This window comes from Hyperolius riggenbachi, chromosome 4 (genome assembly GCF_040937935.1).
Source record: "Hyperolius riggenbachi isolate aHypRig1 chromosome 4, aHypRig1.pri, whole genome shotgun sequence".
In the NCBI taxonomy this organism is placed as follows: domain Eukaryota; kingdom Metazoa; phylum Chordata; class Amphibia; order Anura; family Hyperoliidae; genus Hyperolius; species Hyperolius riggenbachi.
The window spans coordinates 209,170,949-209,186,202 of record NC_090649.1 but is presented as its reverse complement, the minus strand read 5'-3'; the positions used below and the strand labels follow the sequence as shown (position 1 = coordinate 209,186,202).

The 15,254-nt window shown below is 42.6% G+C and overlaps 2 protein-coding genes across 3 annotated transcripts in view; both read right to left on the bottom strand.

The window, feature by feature from the left end:
* The window catches only part of VWA5B2 (von Willebrand factor A domain containing 5B2), a 72,099-nt gene extending 69,981 nt beyond the window's left edge, over window positions 1–2,118 (bottom strand). For both annotated transcript variants that reach the window (XM_068281313.1, XM_068281314.1), the window contains exon 1: window positions 1,762–2,118. The gene's annotated coding sequence lies outside the window, so the exon portion shown is untranslated. The remainder of the gene's footprint in view (window positions 1–1,761) is intronic.
* Window positions 2,119–13,683: 11,565 nt separating this feature from the next.
* The window catches only part of CCDC150 (coiled-coil domain containing 150), a 108,927-nt gene continuing 107,356 nt past the window's right edge, over window positions 13,684–15,254 (bottom strand). The window contains exon 28 of the mRNA XM_068281307.1: window positions 13,684–13,774. Within this exon, the coding sequence (XP_068137408.1) occupies window positions 13,685–13,774 (90 nt within the window). The 3' untranslated portion in view covers window position 13,684. The remainder of the gene's footprint in view (window positions 13,775–15,254) is intronic.

Sequence of the window (15,254 nt, the reverse complement as noted above, 5' to 3'; positions counted from 1 at the left end):
AATAAAAATTGCATGCGTTTTGCTTTTTTGCATTTTTTTCAAGATGATGGTAGTCTGAATTTGATGCAGCAACCCACTTATCTGAAGTTCTCAACAGTGGGTCAGTTTTAGCTAGATAGTATTGATGCATTTTCTGTTTATAAATCTGCTGGTCCAATATGGTCAAAGCTTTTTTTAGTGCAGTTCCTCTTTAAGTTCTGCTTTTGTGTGCTACAAGTGATTATAGGATAGGACTGCATGTACAGGTTGCATTCTACCACAATAAAACAGCACAGATACACAGTACAAGGTGTTAACTGGCAGAAGTAAAAGCAGAGCAATTTACAGATGTGGAAATCCAGTTTCACAGAGAAAGCAGAAGCAGGAACAACCACAGCGTTAATAATGGCAAAGGAATCTAGCCAAGAAAGATGTATAGAGCATTAAAATTGCATTAGATCTGTTGTGCACAGAACTGATGGGTGAAGGTGTAGGATGCAGCATCTGCTGGGTAAGCAAAAATGATAGAACATGGATAATGTTACTGGAAAAGCAGACATTATTAACACACCTTAATGTGGGATTCATTCCAAAAAAAATCTCCTAAAACAGAACACACCCTAATACAGCCATCTGCAGTCAGCTCAACATGTATATGGAGCCATCTCTGCCACATTACTATCTAGTCTGCACTGCAATGAACTAACAAATGGATATGTCTTCAGCATAGCCAGAGCACAAAAGTCAGACAAGAGGATTATGCTGTGCAGAGTTCAAATAAGGTGTCCATACAACACATTACTCCATTTTACACCGAGCTTTATTGGGCGATCAACAACAGTGAGGTTATTGGAAAGTTGATCGACTAGTGGCCTACACACTGCAAGCCAGATCCTAGCAGATTCTCCTTCACTAATCAATCTGAACAATGTTGTGCCTCCATGCTTTTTTTTGCGTTGATCGAAATTGTATAACCAGTAACCGATTAATTCATGATCGACCAATATGTTCCATCTCGCCCGATCTAGAAAATATTGGCCAATTCCCTTCAATCGAGCAGAATGGAACAAAATCCATTCTCCCTGATCCAATAAAATCAAATCGATTGGTCGGATCAAGCAGGAAAAATCGAGAAATGTATGGGTCACCTTTAGGCCCCTTCCACAAGACCTTTGGGTTGTGCCGTAATAGACAATATCATTGCAATGATATGCTTATGGGGCTTTCACATGGATTATGATGCCGTGCGCTCTGATGCAGTTACAGTTGCACTGTGCTGTATGCTGCACTGTACTGTATGCAACTTTTTGACAGCCTTGCATTGTGATCTTATCACAAAGCAACCTGCACAGTGTGAAAGGACCATGATCTAACAACACTGCTAAAGAATCCCAGGAGGCAGGATTCAGAAGGGGGTCCTTGTGAATGAAAGATACATCCCACAGACATGCAATGATGTGCCGCTGTTTGGAATAGGGTGTAATATCCTCTCATAAATGAACATCTGGCTGCTCCCCCTTTAAATTAAGATCTGCAATATTACACTGAAACATTAATATAAATAATACATGAAACCAGTGCTAAAGAACTTTCCTCACCACCTGCAGATCGGTCAACAAACCCAGCTCGTGGCCACAACTTTCCAGGGAAAGGTAAGGTGGGGAGGGGGGTGTCTATCCTCTCTTTTGTACAAATGTTACATGATTATGAAAAACATTCTGATCCTCTAAGCAAGGAAAAAAATTGCCTGAGGATCTGCAATCTGCTCTATAACAAAACTACCTGTAGACTGAGAGACCTGTGCTCTTAGCAAATGCAGCGTGCAGGTAGCAGAAGTCACTCGGGGGTCCCGCTGCTCCCCAGCCCTCGCCTCACACCGGCTCCTGGGATGCTGCCAGCACTGCAGACACTGCGATGGAAGGGTGCGGCTGCCTCCTCTCCGGTCTCAGCTCGGTGTCTCCTGCCTGCTGCTGCTGTCTCTGGATTTCTCCCTGGCCTCGGGCTACTCCGTTCTGGTGTCCCGGTCCGGCCCCTCCCACTCTCCCTCCCTCTTTGGACTGCAGCCACAAGACACACTGGGACTGGAGAGAATGGGTCCGTCCGGCCAAGCTGCGCTGTGATTGGAGTCTGGTGCTGTGACCCGGGTCCGCAGGAGGAATGCTGCAGATGTTTCAGGTAAGCGGAAGTTACATTCATAATGAGGGCATCAGCCCTGCGGTTGGCATTGCTGGTGAATGACTGTATACATCTGTCAGGGAAGAATTGGGATAAGTGGGCGTGTCTCGACAAACTAGAAGGGCAAGGCTGTCAAAACCCAACTAAACCTAAACAACTTTCTCTCTCTGCAAGCATGTGCTTTAATTTTATACCTTTTACATTTTGACCTGAAGTCTCTACATAGAAGGTTAATGCAGTGTAAAGAATTGTATACATATTTTGTGTAAATTGTGCAAATTGTATACAGTTTGGAACTAGACCAATCAAATATACTTCCAGCCTATTTTGTTCCAGTTCCAGGCTTCACACAATTTCCATGGGGCAAACTGGGCAATTGGATGTACTACACTGCTCAAAAAAAAAATAAAAATAGAAAATTTAAAGGAAACCTGAGACAGGGGGACTTAAAGAGACTCTGTAACATCAAAAAGATCCCCTGGGGGGTACTCACCTCGGGTGGGGGAAGCCTCGGGATCCTAATGAGGCTTCCCACGCCGTCCTCTGTCCCACGGGGGTCTCGCTGCAGCCCTCCGAACAGCCGGTGACAGACCCGACTGTCGGTTCAATATTTACCTTTGCAGGCTTCAGCGGGGGCACTGTGGCTGCTTTCGGCTCGGAACTAGACAGAAATACCCGATCTCCGTCGGGTCCGCTCTACTGCGCAGGCGCCGGAGACTTGCGCCTGCGCAGTAGAGCAGACCCGACGACGATCGGGTATTTCCGCCTACTTTGGAGCCGACAGCCACCAGAGCGCCTGCGCAGGAGCCGGGAAGGTAAATATTTATGTCGCCACTGTACGGAGGGCTGCAGCGAGACCCCCGAGGGACGGAGGACGGCGTGGGAAGCCTCATTAGGATCCTGAGGCTTCCCCCACCCGAGGTGAGTACCCCCCAGGGGACATTTTGATGTTACAGTTCCTCTTTAAAGAGAAACTTTGACCAAGAATTGAACTTTATCCCAATCAGTAGCTGATACACCCTTTTACATGAGAAATCTATTCCTTTTCACAAACAGACCATCAGGGGGCGCTGAATGGCTGATATTGTGGTGAAACCCCTCCCACAAGAAACGTGGCAGTTTCCTGTCTGTGAACCTTGCTGCATTGTGGGAAATAGCTGTTTACAGCTGTTTCCAACTGCCAAAAAAGCATGCAGCCGCTACATCACCTGCCAACAGTAAAAATGTCACCATGTAATAAATGTCAGAGTGTAAATCAGGGATTTAAAAGATTTTACAATGGGCAAACACTGACTAAATAATTTATACATAATTATAGTAAAAATGAAGCACTTTATTATTGATGTGCGGTTTTTGTGCATTTTTTTAAGCGTTTGCGTTTTCTGATTGGCAGGTGTTGTCTTGATTTTTGAAAATAGATACTAGTGGTTAAATCAATGCAAAACGCATTTCTATGTGTTTTTCATGCGTTCCTATACTTTACATTGAAAGCAAAAGTTTTCTTTCTTAAAGAGAATCTGTACTCTAAATTTCTTACAATAAAATACCATTCTATTCATTATGTTCTCTTGGGCCCCTCTGTGCTGTTTCTACCACTCCCTGCTGCAATCCTGGCTTGTAATTGCCAGTTTTAGGCAGTGTTTACAAAAAACATGGCTGCTAACCAGCATGTGATAGGCTGAGAGAAGCTCTGTCTGTGACTCATACAGAGCCTGCAGGGGGTGTGGAGAGGGTGTGTATAGCTTCTGCCTATCACAAGCAGAGCAGCACATTCATGCCTGAGTGCCTGAGCCCGATAAAAACGACAAAGGAAAGAAGATTCGATTATATAACAGAGATAATACAGCCACCGTTCAACTATGAAAGGCTGCAGTAAGACAGACCACATTAGAACAGGTATAGGAACTTATGGGATAGAAGAAATAAGGCTGAACATTTTGTTACAGAGTCTCTTTAAAACAGAAAGTATTTGCGATAATTCAGGTTGGAGTGACCTCTGAGATGTCTCCCAGTGCATGACTGCTGAATATATGCAAATTAACCATTGTCGTCCTTAGAAGCTAAACACACCTCCAGATCCACTGGAATGCAATGATGAGTCAGCTTGTAATTAGTACAGAGCCATAATAATCCAACATGCATACAGACTGTTTCGGATTGGTTGACCCTCATCAGTGCATGGCATGGATTAATTTGGTTCTATGGAGTAGGACTTGAAAAACCCAGGGGTACAGACTAACCAACAAGCTCATGGTGAACCAGAACTCATTGGAGTGTATAAGGGGCTACAATGGTCCAAAAAGCCCCCTTACACTTTAACCACTTCAGCCTAACTGGACGAAAATTTTCGTCCAGTTAGGCTGCACGCACTCCCGCGGGTCGCGCGCGCTCCCGCGGACCCCCCGTGCGTGCTCCCGCTGGGGGCCGTTAGCCCAGCGATCAATGAAAGGGATTATAAATCCCTTTCACTGATCGGACCCCCCCCCCCCCCCCCCCCCCGGAGAAAAGCCGACAGCGTCTCTTCAGACGCTGCGGCTTTTCTGAGATCAAAAATTTCCCCTGCTTCTATCTTCTTCCTGGGAGCGAGATCTATCGCTCCTAGGACTTTTTGACTGTGGCCATCTTGTGGCCAAATAGCAAACGACACCAAAAAACAATTAACACTGAATAAATACATTTTGAAACATTTACAATCCCCTGTTTACCTCCCACACCAAAAAATACCCACATACAAGTTTTAATAAAAAATAAATAAAAAAAATTACAATAATAAAAAAAACAAAAAACATAAATAGTTACCTAAGGGTCTAAACTTTTTAAATATTCATGTCAAAGGAGAATATCAATATGATTTATTAAATTATGGGCTTCTAAATAGTGATGGACGCAAATTGAAAAAATGCACCTTTATTTCCAAATTAAATATCGGCGCCATACATTGTGATAGGGACATAATTTAAATGGTGTAATAAGCAGGAGAAATTGGTAAATAAAGTACATAGGTTTTAATTATGGCAGCATGTATTAATTTCAAACTATAATTGCCAAAAGCTGAGCATTAATGATTTTTTTCCATTTCTTTCTTAACCACTTAAAGAGACACTGAAGCGAAAAAAAAAATTATGATATTATGATTTGTATGTGTAGTACACCTAAGAAATAAAACATTAAGATCAGATACATCAGTCTAATTGTTTCCAGTACAGGAAGAGTTAAGAAACTCCAGTTGTTATCTCTATGCAAACAAGCCATTAACTCTCCGACTAAGTCTAAAGGTCCGTACACACGTCGGACTGGAGGCAACGACGGGTCCGTCGTTGCCTCCCGCTGGGTGGGCATTCCAATGACAGTCCGGCGTGTGTACGCACTGTCGGCGGACTGATACGGCTGTTTCTGAGCGATCCGCACGGCGGAGTTTCTTAACTCTTCCTGTACTGGAAACAATTAGACTGATGTATCACGTTGCCTCCAGTCCGACGTGTGTACGGACCTTTAGTCGTGGAGAGGGCTGTTATCTGACTTATTATCTCAACTGTAAGTGAACTGTTTACTTTTTCTCTGCTAGAGGAGATGTCATTACTTTACAGACTGCTCTGAAAGACTCATTTTGAATGCTGCGTGTTGTGTAATCTGCACATATTATAGAATGATGCAATGTTAGAAAAAACACTATATACCTGAAAATAAAAGTATGAGAATATTTTCTTTGCTGCTAATCTTCTAGTAATTATTCATAGTACACAACCAATTCACTATATCATATTTTCTTTTTCGCTTCAGTGTCTCTTTAAGCTCTCAGTCGTTTTCACTTTATGCATCCGAGCAATGTTCACCTCCCATTCATTCGCCTATAACTTTATCACTACTTATCACAATGAACTGATCTATATCTTGTTTTTTTCCGCCACCAATTAGGCTTTCTTTGGGGGGTACATTTTGCTAAGAGCTACCTTACTGTAAATGCATTTTGACAGTAAGAATAAGAAAAAAACAGAAACAATTCATTATTTCTCAGTTTTCGGCCATTATAGTTTTAAAATAATACATGCCTCCATAATTGAAACCCACGTATTGTAATTGCCCATTTGTCACGGTTATTTCACCGTTTAAATCATGTCCCTATCACAATGTATGGCGACAATATTTTATTTGGAAATAAAAGAGCATTTTTCCCGTTTTGCATCCATCACTATTTACAAGCTTATAAAAAAAAATATATAGAAATATTTCATCTTTACATAGATATTTAAATAGTTTAAACCCTTAGGTAAATATTTATGTGTTTGTTTTTTTTAAATTGTAATGTTTTGTTTTTTTTATTAAACATTTTATGTGGGTATTTTTGGGAGAGGGGGAAGTAAATAGTGTTTTATTTAGGGAAAAGTGTGTGTAATGTATTTTTTTTTTTTACTTTTAGATTTAGTTTTACTCTTTGGCTACAAGATGGCAACCTCGAGTTTGTTTACATGACGTCACTCTAAGTGTACAATGTACGCTTAGAGGGACATAGTCTCAGAAAAAGCGTAGCTTCCAAGAGAAGCTGTCGCTTTTTCAGCGGGGGAGAGGAATCAGTGATCGGGCACCATAGCCCGATACATTGATTCCTGGGCTACGGAATCCGCGGCTGGAAGTGCGCGTGCACGTGCGCGATCGGCCGCAGGAGCGCGCCTGTCCTCCTTGACGTTTTTATACGTCAAGGAGGACAAAGTGGTTAATATTCCTGTTAAAGTGAGTTTAGAATAAATTAATTCTTAGCAAAATGTATCACCCACAGAAAGCCTAATTGGTGGCAGAAAAAACAAGATATAGATCAATTCATTGTGATGAGTAGTGATAAAGTTATTGGCAAATGAATGGGAGGTGAAAGTTGCTCAGATGTAAAAAAAAATCTCAACCCTGTAGGCTGAAGTGGTTAATTGAAATGTAAAACGCATCATAATCGCACAGACATGCGTTTGCATTTTTTTTTTTTAAATTGGAACGCAACAGTGGAAAAGGCCACCCAAGATTCTTATTTTAAACAGACTGCACTTAAGAATGATGCGTTTTGGGCAAAAACGCAGCTAGTGGAAAAGGGTCCTATATAGTAGTCAGTTTTCCCTTTCAATTACCTTAGCTGCTGTGAATAAAAAGCATGCATATTAGCCTGTTGCGGCACTGTACATTGTGTATTAGTAAGGCTGTTTCAGACCTTGGAGTGCATTATCATTCATCTAGTGAGTGCCATGCCTCCATACATGGCCGCAGTGGACAGTGTGTCGAGGATGGTTGCAAGGTACTGTGGGATTACACCAGCAATCAGACAATAAAGTAAACACAGCTGATTACAGGAAAGGCAACAGAAGACATTTGGGAAATACCTATATACACAGTAGACTGTTACTTGAAATGACTATCGCTTCAGGTGGCAAAAATATACTGTGTGTAGTTTAAACTGTACCAGAAGGCCAATTTTGTGAAGAGTTTGATATTTTGATACTCTATTATCCGGAAGCTTCCCCTGCCCCCCTCGAGCTCACCGTTCCCGCAGATCTGTGCTACTGCGCAGGCCATCAGCGTGCCTGCCCTCATTCATGGATGGGAGGGTGGCTACAAAGAAGAGGGTCCTGGCAACCAGAAGTGAGCTCAAAAATGATTGGAGTAGTCTCTGGTGGATCCCACTCCTGAGAAAAATATTTTATTTTTGGATAGTGTGAAGAAATGTCAGAAGTTAGAACACCACTGTCACAGTTTACAGTATATTGCTTTCATGTGTCATGTGTGCATTTCCATCACTCTGGGCTCTATTCATAAAAAAGTTGTTGCGAGAAAACTCCTGGAGGGAAAATACCGCAGCGGTATTTTACACTTCTGGGGGCTCTATTCATAAAAAAGTTGTTGCGAGAAAACTCCTGGAGGGAAAATACTGCAGCGGTATTTTACACTTCTGGGTGGTCATTCAAAGAAATCTTGAAAGCTGCGATGCAAGAGCGGAGATCTCCCGCTGAAAGCTGGCGGTAAGCTGTCGGAAGGCATGTGGAAACACTTCAGCCGGCAGAGTCCCTCCGTGCACTGCTCTCTCTTGGAGGTCTGTCCCATTCACTTGTATGTAATCCGCAAAATCAGAGGAAGCGGTATTTCCCGTCCACATACCGCTTCCTCTAATCTTTATGAATGGCCATTTTGTTACTTTTTTCTAGATAAATCTAGAAAAACACTGGAGAAGGCGGAAATTTCTCGCTCTGCTGGGGGATTGTAGATTTTCATGCGGGAACAGCTTTTTTGAATGCCCACTTTGCTAAATGGACGGGAAAATCCGCTGTTTTGAGCGGAAAACTTGCGGTAAGGTTTTATGAATAGAGCCCTGGGTGGTCATTCAAAGAAATCTTGAAAGCTGTGATGCAAGAGCGGAGATCTCCCGCTGAAAGCTGGCGGTAAGCTGTCGGAAGGCATGTGGAAACACTTCAGCCGGCAGAGTCCCTCCGTGCACTGCTCTCTCTGGGAGGTCTGTCCCATTCACTTGTATGTAATCCGCAAAATCAGAGGAAGCGGTATTTCCCGTCCACATACCGCTTCCTCTAATCTTTAAGGGCTCTATTCATAAAACCTTACCGCAAGTTTTCCACTCAAAACAGCGGATTTTCCCGTCCATTTAGCAAAGTGGGCATTCATAAAAGCTGTTCCCGCATGAAAATCTACAATCCCCCAGCAGAGCGAGAAATTTCCGCCTTCTCCAGTGTTTTTCTAGATTTATCTAGAAAAAAGTATCAAAATGGCCATTCATAAAGATTAGAGGAAGCGGTATGTGGACGGGAAATACCGCTTCCTCTGATTTTGCGGATTACATACAAGTGAATGGGACAGACCTCCCAGAGAGAGCAGTGCACGGAGGGACTCTGCCGGCTGAAGTGTTTCCGCATGCCTTCCGACAGCTTACCGCCAGCTTTCAGCGGGAGATCTCCGCTCTTGCATCGCAGCTTTCAAGATTTCTTTGAATGACCACCCAGAAGTGTAAAATACCGCTGCGGTATTTTCCCTCCAGGAGTTTTCTCGCAACAACTTTTTTATGAATAGAGCCCTATGAATGGCCATTTTGTTACTTTTTTCTAGATAAATCTAGAAAAACACTGGAGAAGGCGGAAATTTCTCGCTCTGCTGGGGGATTGTAGATTTTTATGCGGGAACAGCTTTTTTGAATGCCCACTTTGCTAAATGGACGGGAAAATCCGCTGTTTTGAGCGGAAAACTTGCGGTAAGGTTTTATGAATAGAGCCCTCTGTGTCCAAACAGGAGGAAGGCAAATCTCTTCAGTGACAGACAGATACACAGATTAACCTTTTTTTTTTCTTTTTAAGACGAAGGAATCAAGAGAATCCTTTTTTATTAGTGCAATTTCCTGGGACCACCAATTTTCATATTAATGCCACAAACGTCCTTGATGACCCAAGGGACAAGAAGTAAAATAAAACATGCTCCTGCAGTTGGGCTTTAAAAAGACATTACTGTAAAATGTTGGCAATAGCTGTATTATAAATTAGTCATTCTGAATGCATGCTTGGACAACACTGACGTGATGATTAGTGTTACTCTGCCCTCTACCTACAGTGAACAGGACCAGATTTCCCATAAAGCACTGTAGGCTCGTGCCCACAGGCGCCTGTTGATGGAAAGGCGGCTCAAGTCCCAAATGGAGCATAAATGAGAGGTTACTCACCTGGGTCTCTGCATTCACTGATGAGATCTCCATTTTGTCAGTAACACCTCTAGCCACTTATGGTGCCCATACAAGATACAATAAAAATGTTCGATTTTCCCATTTATTAGATCTAAATGATCGAATCAAAAGAAAGTTGAAAAAAAAAAATTTCAATCAAGAAATTCGAACGATTATCCCGTGTTTTTGAGAAAAATCTGATTGGACATGCTGGAAAAATTATTTATATTCGACAATCAAACTAAATTATCTAATCTAAAAAAGAAAAATTGTACCATGTATGGCCACCTTTAGGGTGGCCACTAATGATCCAATCTTTTTCATCCAATCTTACCAAATCTATGTAGTAGAAGAATAAACTGAGTGAATATATTGAATAGATACTATAGGCAGTTCCCTTATATTACATAGAAATGGTAAGATTGGATGAAAAAGATTGGATCATTAGTGGCCATCCTAAAGGTGGCCACACACGATACAATAAAATGATCCAATTTTACGGCAATTCGATAAAATCGATCGGATCTCCCGAAAAAATCGAAAGCTTTTTTTTCATTCGACTGAAAAATCAGATTGGATTTCCCGTTTCTTTCGATTTTTATCTATCTGGAATGCCAGATATTTTTCTTCAATTTCTCTAAAGATTGTATGGTGTGTTTTAGATGTTAATTTATTAATATACACACCCAAGCAATTTCCTCAGAGTTCCCAATCATTTTTATCATAATTGGGGAAAAATTGAACATAGGTGTGTGGTGCATTGGTCATATTTTTGAAATGTTACAATCAGTCAGAAAAATTGATTGCAATTCTTAAATTGAACAGATATTTAAAAAATGGTATGGTGTGTGGCCACCTTTAGTATTAGAATGCATACCTAAGGAGAGTGAAAGGTGTGTGCTTCTGACCAGTTTCACCTGACTTATATACTGGCTTTCTTGGGGGTACAAGGAGGCCTACACGCGGCACCCCTGTTGAGATGCAAGAATTTGCGTGGGCCAACTCCTGCAGGAATGTCAGGGAGGTAGCCTTAGATCCTGCACTATGTGGTAGGCGAATGCAGTTTGCAACGCTTTGCCATTTTAATTAGATGAGAGTCAGTTTAAATTCAAATGAGTCATTAGACTTGAGGCAGCCAGTATATAAGTCAGGTGAAACTGGTCAGAAGCACACACCTTTCACTCTCCTTAGGTATGCATTGTAATGTGTTCTTTTTCTTGGGGGTGTTGTGTGTGGGGGGAGTGCGGATAGGTCCCCCGGCAGAAGTGTTGCACCAGGGGGTTTGTCTGCGCTCCCCCCCCCCTCGCCCCATTGTTGGTGTGTTTGCTCCCAGGATGCGCATATGCACTACAGGTAAGCAAAATACTCTAGAGTAGGGCATCTATCCTTTGGGGGGGGGGGGGGGGCGCAGCATGGATGGTTCTCCCTAGGCGTGGGCCGCGTCTGGGGAGTACACCGTTCATGTGTTCTCGCTCTCCCCCCCCCCCCCCACTAAGAGGCAGTTGCGGCGCTCCCGGGCAGTGGATGCTTTGTGGGGGTGTTTGCGCTGCCCCTCATTTCTTGGGGGTACAAGGAGGCCTACACGCGGCGCCGCTGTTGAGATGCAAGAATTTGCGTGGGCCAACTCCTGCAGGAATGTCAGGGAGGTAGCCTTAGATCCTGCACAATCTGGTAGGCGAGTGCAGTTTGCAACGCTTTGCCATTTTAATTAGACGAGAGTCAGTTTAAATTCAAATGAGTCATTAGACTTGAGGCAGCCAGTATATGTCAGGTGAAACTGGTCAGAGGCACACACCTTTCACTCTCCTTAGGTACCCTTAGTATTAGATAGCCAGAGACACACTCATTATTAAGGGACACCTGTGGCTACCTACACTGGGCATGGGAAATAATGGAGAAGTGACAGCAGGGCCAGCCAGCACATTTGGGGTGCGGTTCTGCAGGGGGTTTGTAGGTTAATGGAGGGCAAGGTCTAGGGTGCCAGAACATCTGTGCCTATAGGCTCCTGTGATGTAATATGTTCTGTGTCTTACAGTCATATCACACATGACCTCCACCATTGCATGCTGATTTAAGATGGCAACACTGTAGTCTGCTTAATTATATTTTCATCATGATATATGCAAATACGGTAATTTGAATTGGACAAGTTAGCTACTGCATTTGACTTGTTGTCCATTGACCATCTCTAACATATCTGCATATGATTTGAATTTGCATGTCATTGTTCATTTCTACATGTATTGATGTGAATTTTGGTCATATCTGCATCTAAGTGAAATGTACCTGTTATTGGTAATACAGTATCTATTATTGCTATCTTTCTGTCATGTCTTTTTTGCACATCATTAGAATTTGCCTATCACTACTGTAAAAATACATTGAAAACCTTGAGTGGGATTTTTACAACCAATGTAAATCACTCTCACATCTAATGTGAATTTTTGCATGCAGGAAAAAAATACTCTGCATATTTTTTGGGCATGCATGATAAAACGTGTGTGTTTTAACACAGACAAATGCAGGGGATCTCCAAAAATTCACACGTGAAAATATGCATGTGTTTCCATGCATACTAGTGTGGACCCTCCTTTACTAAAGGGATGTGGGGTCTGGGAGAGAGTCAGTAGTATTTGAAGCAATTCCAACGACCTCATTTTGTTTTTGTGAACCGAGTCCATAGTGTGTATTTTCACATACTCTATAGCCACCTCAATACACCATGTATTCCTGTAAAAAAAAAAAGTTCAAATGCAGGGGCGTAGTAATAGGAGTTGCAGAGGTAGCGACCGCATCGGGGCCCTTGGGTAATCCTTAACACACTGTTTCCCATCCTTTTCTTGCACTTCTGACACTGTAGGTGCCCTTGGCAGGTTTTGGTGCGCCGTATCAATTGTTACGTATAGAGTGCTTGGGGGAGGTCATTGTAAAACTTGCATCGGGGCCCACTGCTCCTTAGCTACGCCATTGTTCAAATGGATTTGACATATTAAGTTATTTTAACTCACTTGTAGATAATAAGAACACCCTACCGTTATTCATTTGTTATGTAACAGGTTGTAACATTTGCCATAAGTTGGAAGCATAATGTGTTTCAGATTTTTTTGGCCAGCATGTTACATTTGTTTGTTTAGTGGAAATCTAAATAAAGGCAGTGAGGTGTCTGAGATAAGCAAAGAGATAAAAGTGATTTAGTCTCCATGTTACAGGTGAGTTCCCCCTCCCCTGCTCTGCCAGCTCCATCTGCTCTAATTACTCTGAAAGTTTCCTGTTATGGCAGAGGCACCTGCTGCCTAGTGACAGACTCGGGTTACAGGATGGATGAAAGGACTTTGTTATTTACCAGCTCTCTTCACTGGTCCTTGCTCAGTGTGCTGGCCTTGCACACAAGTGGCAGAACTGAATGTCCTGGTGCATGACATTATGCGAGGCCTACATAATCCGTGGGTAAAATTACGGACACTGGAAAAAAACACAGCTTTCGAAACACAGTGGGGCCCCCTTCACTCTGCAAATAAAATCATTATACAGCCGCTACACAGTGCAGACACATGGCTAATAACCGGCTGGAGATGGTGCCTCTGGGCATGCAAAAGATGCTTTAAAACATATTTATTTTTCTGGTTTGACAGGTCTAAGGTTGTAAAACCATAAGCACTTTTTATGGGTTTTAGTATGAGCAGTTGATTCACTATCCTTTTCAGATACAGCAGGTATAGAATAATAATTGTTGCTTTGCAGCCTAAAATGAAGAGATTACACAAATAATTGTTTTTCCAGCTATATTTACTCAATGCATATTTAGAACAGCCAAGTGAAATATAGAATAGTAACAGTTCAGAAATAAATAAAACAGGACCTCAACAGATGGATAAAGGATCTCAGCACTGGGTCAACACCTTTTGCTTTGATTGCAGTAGTTGTAGCCTGATAGAAAATGACATTGAGATCAGATGAAATTCAATGAAAATATTTGGGTTCAGGATACTTTTCTTTCAACTGAGAACATCTAGACTGTGTAATATTCAACCTATCTACAATACAAGTTTGTGCCAAACTGGACGGCGACCGTTGGACTTCAAGGCAAACCTTCTTACCATTGAAAGCTTTCTGGCAGAGAGCAGCATGTTTTCTTCGAAATTTATACATTTTGTCACATCCATTTTTTTCTTCTATCCTGACAAGAACACCAGTGCCTTCTGCAGAGAAACACCCCCAGCGCAGGATGCAATCACCTCCATGTTTTACTGTGTAGGTATTCTGTTGGTTGGTGAGGTGTTTTTGCTTACAGCATGATGTACCATTTAGTGTTACTGACAAATAGTTTGATTTTGCCACATTTGTGGAACACTTGATTGTTGTCCTATGCACACGAGGACAACTATGTGCTATATATTCCTTTAACTACTTCAGTTACCATAGGCCTCTTGGTAGCCTCTCTAACTAGTTCCCTTATTGTCCTTAAATCCAGTTCAGGTCCAGGTTCCACTAGTACCTGACAGTTTCCACAGCTTTGTTAAAGATTTTGCTCCTAGATATCGATACCACTTTTGAGATTTAGGCTGGTTTCACAGTGGGACGTTACAGGCGCACGTTAGAGCAGCCTGTAACGCACCCCACCGCACAGCAATGAAAAATCAATGGGCTGTTCACAGTGCCCACGTTGCGTTACAGTGTAACGCTGCGCCATAATATAACGTACTGCATGCAGTACTTTGTAAGCGGCAGAGCCGCGTTAGACTGCTTGCACATGCTCAGTAACGTTGGGGAGGAGCGGAGAGCGGCCAGGCACATGGTTAATTAATATTCACTGCACTCAGTGATGTGCAGTGTTTACTTCCCGGAGCGGCCGCTCTGTGCGGCGATTGGCCGGCGGGACCACGTGATGCCGCATGCGTCCAAGAGTGCGCATCACGGACGCCAGAGTGAGCTGCACAACGCGGCTCACTCTGACGTCCAAAGCAGGGAGAACCAGGCGTTGCATTAGGGGCACGTTATGCGACCATAACGTCCCATAAAACGCAACGTCCTGGTGTGAAACCAGCCTTAGACTCCTGAATTAGGCCTGTCCACAACTAATATTCCTGAATTTCTGCCACCTATAGTTGACCGGTTTCTATCAGTTGCACCACTACTTGATTGCATTTACTAGTTTTGTTTGTTTTTTCCTCTGGCAGGGGTGCAGATTGAAGCTAAGAATCCATGGACAGATCCTTTATTCATTTCAGTACTTCCGGTTTACATTTTTCCTGAACTGCTACCATTATACCCTTCACCACACTGTTCTATGTTACATTGAATAAATACAGCTGGTAAAAATAATTTGTGAGTTTCTTAATTTCTGCCTACAAATCAGCAAAAAGTGAATATTTTCAAGGAGGGGTTTGCTTTCAATATTAGGCGCGTA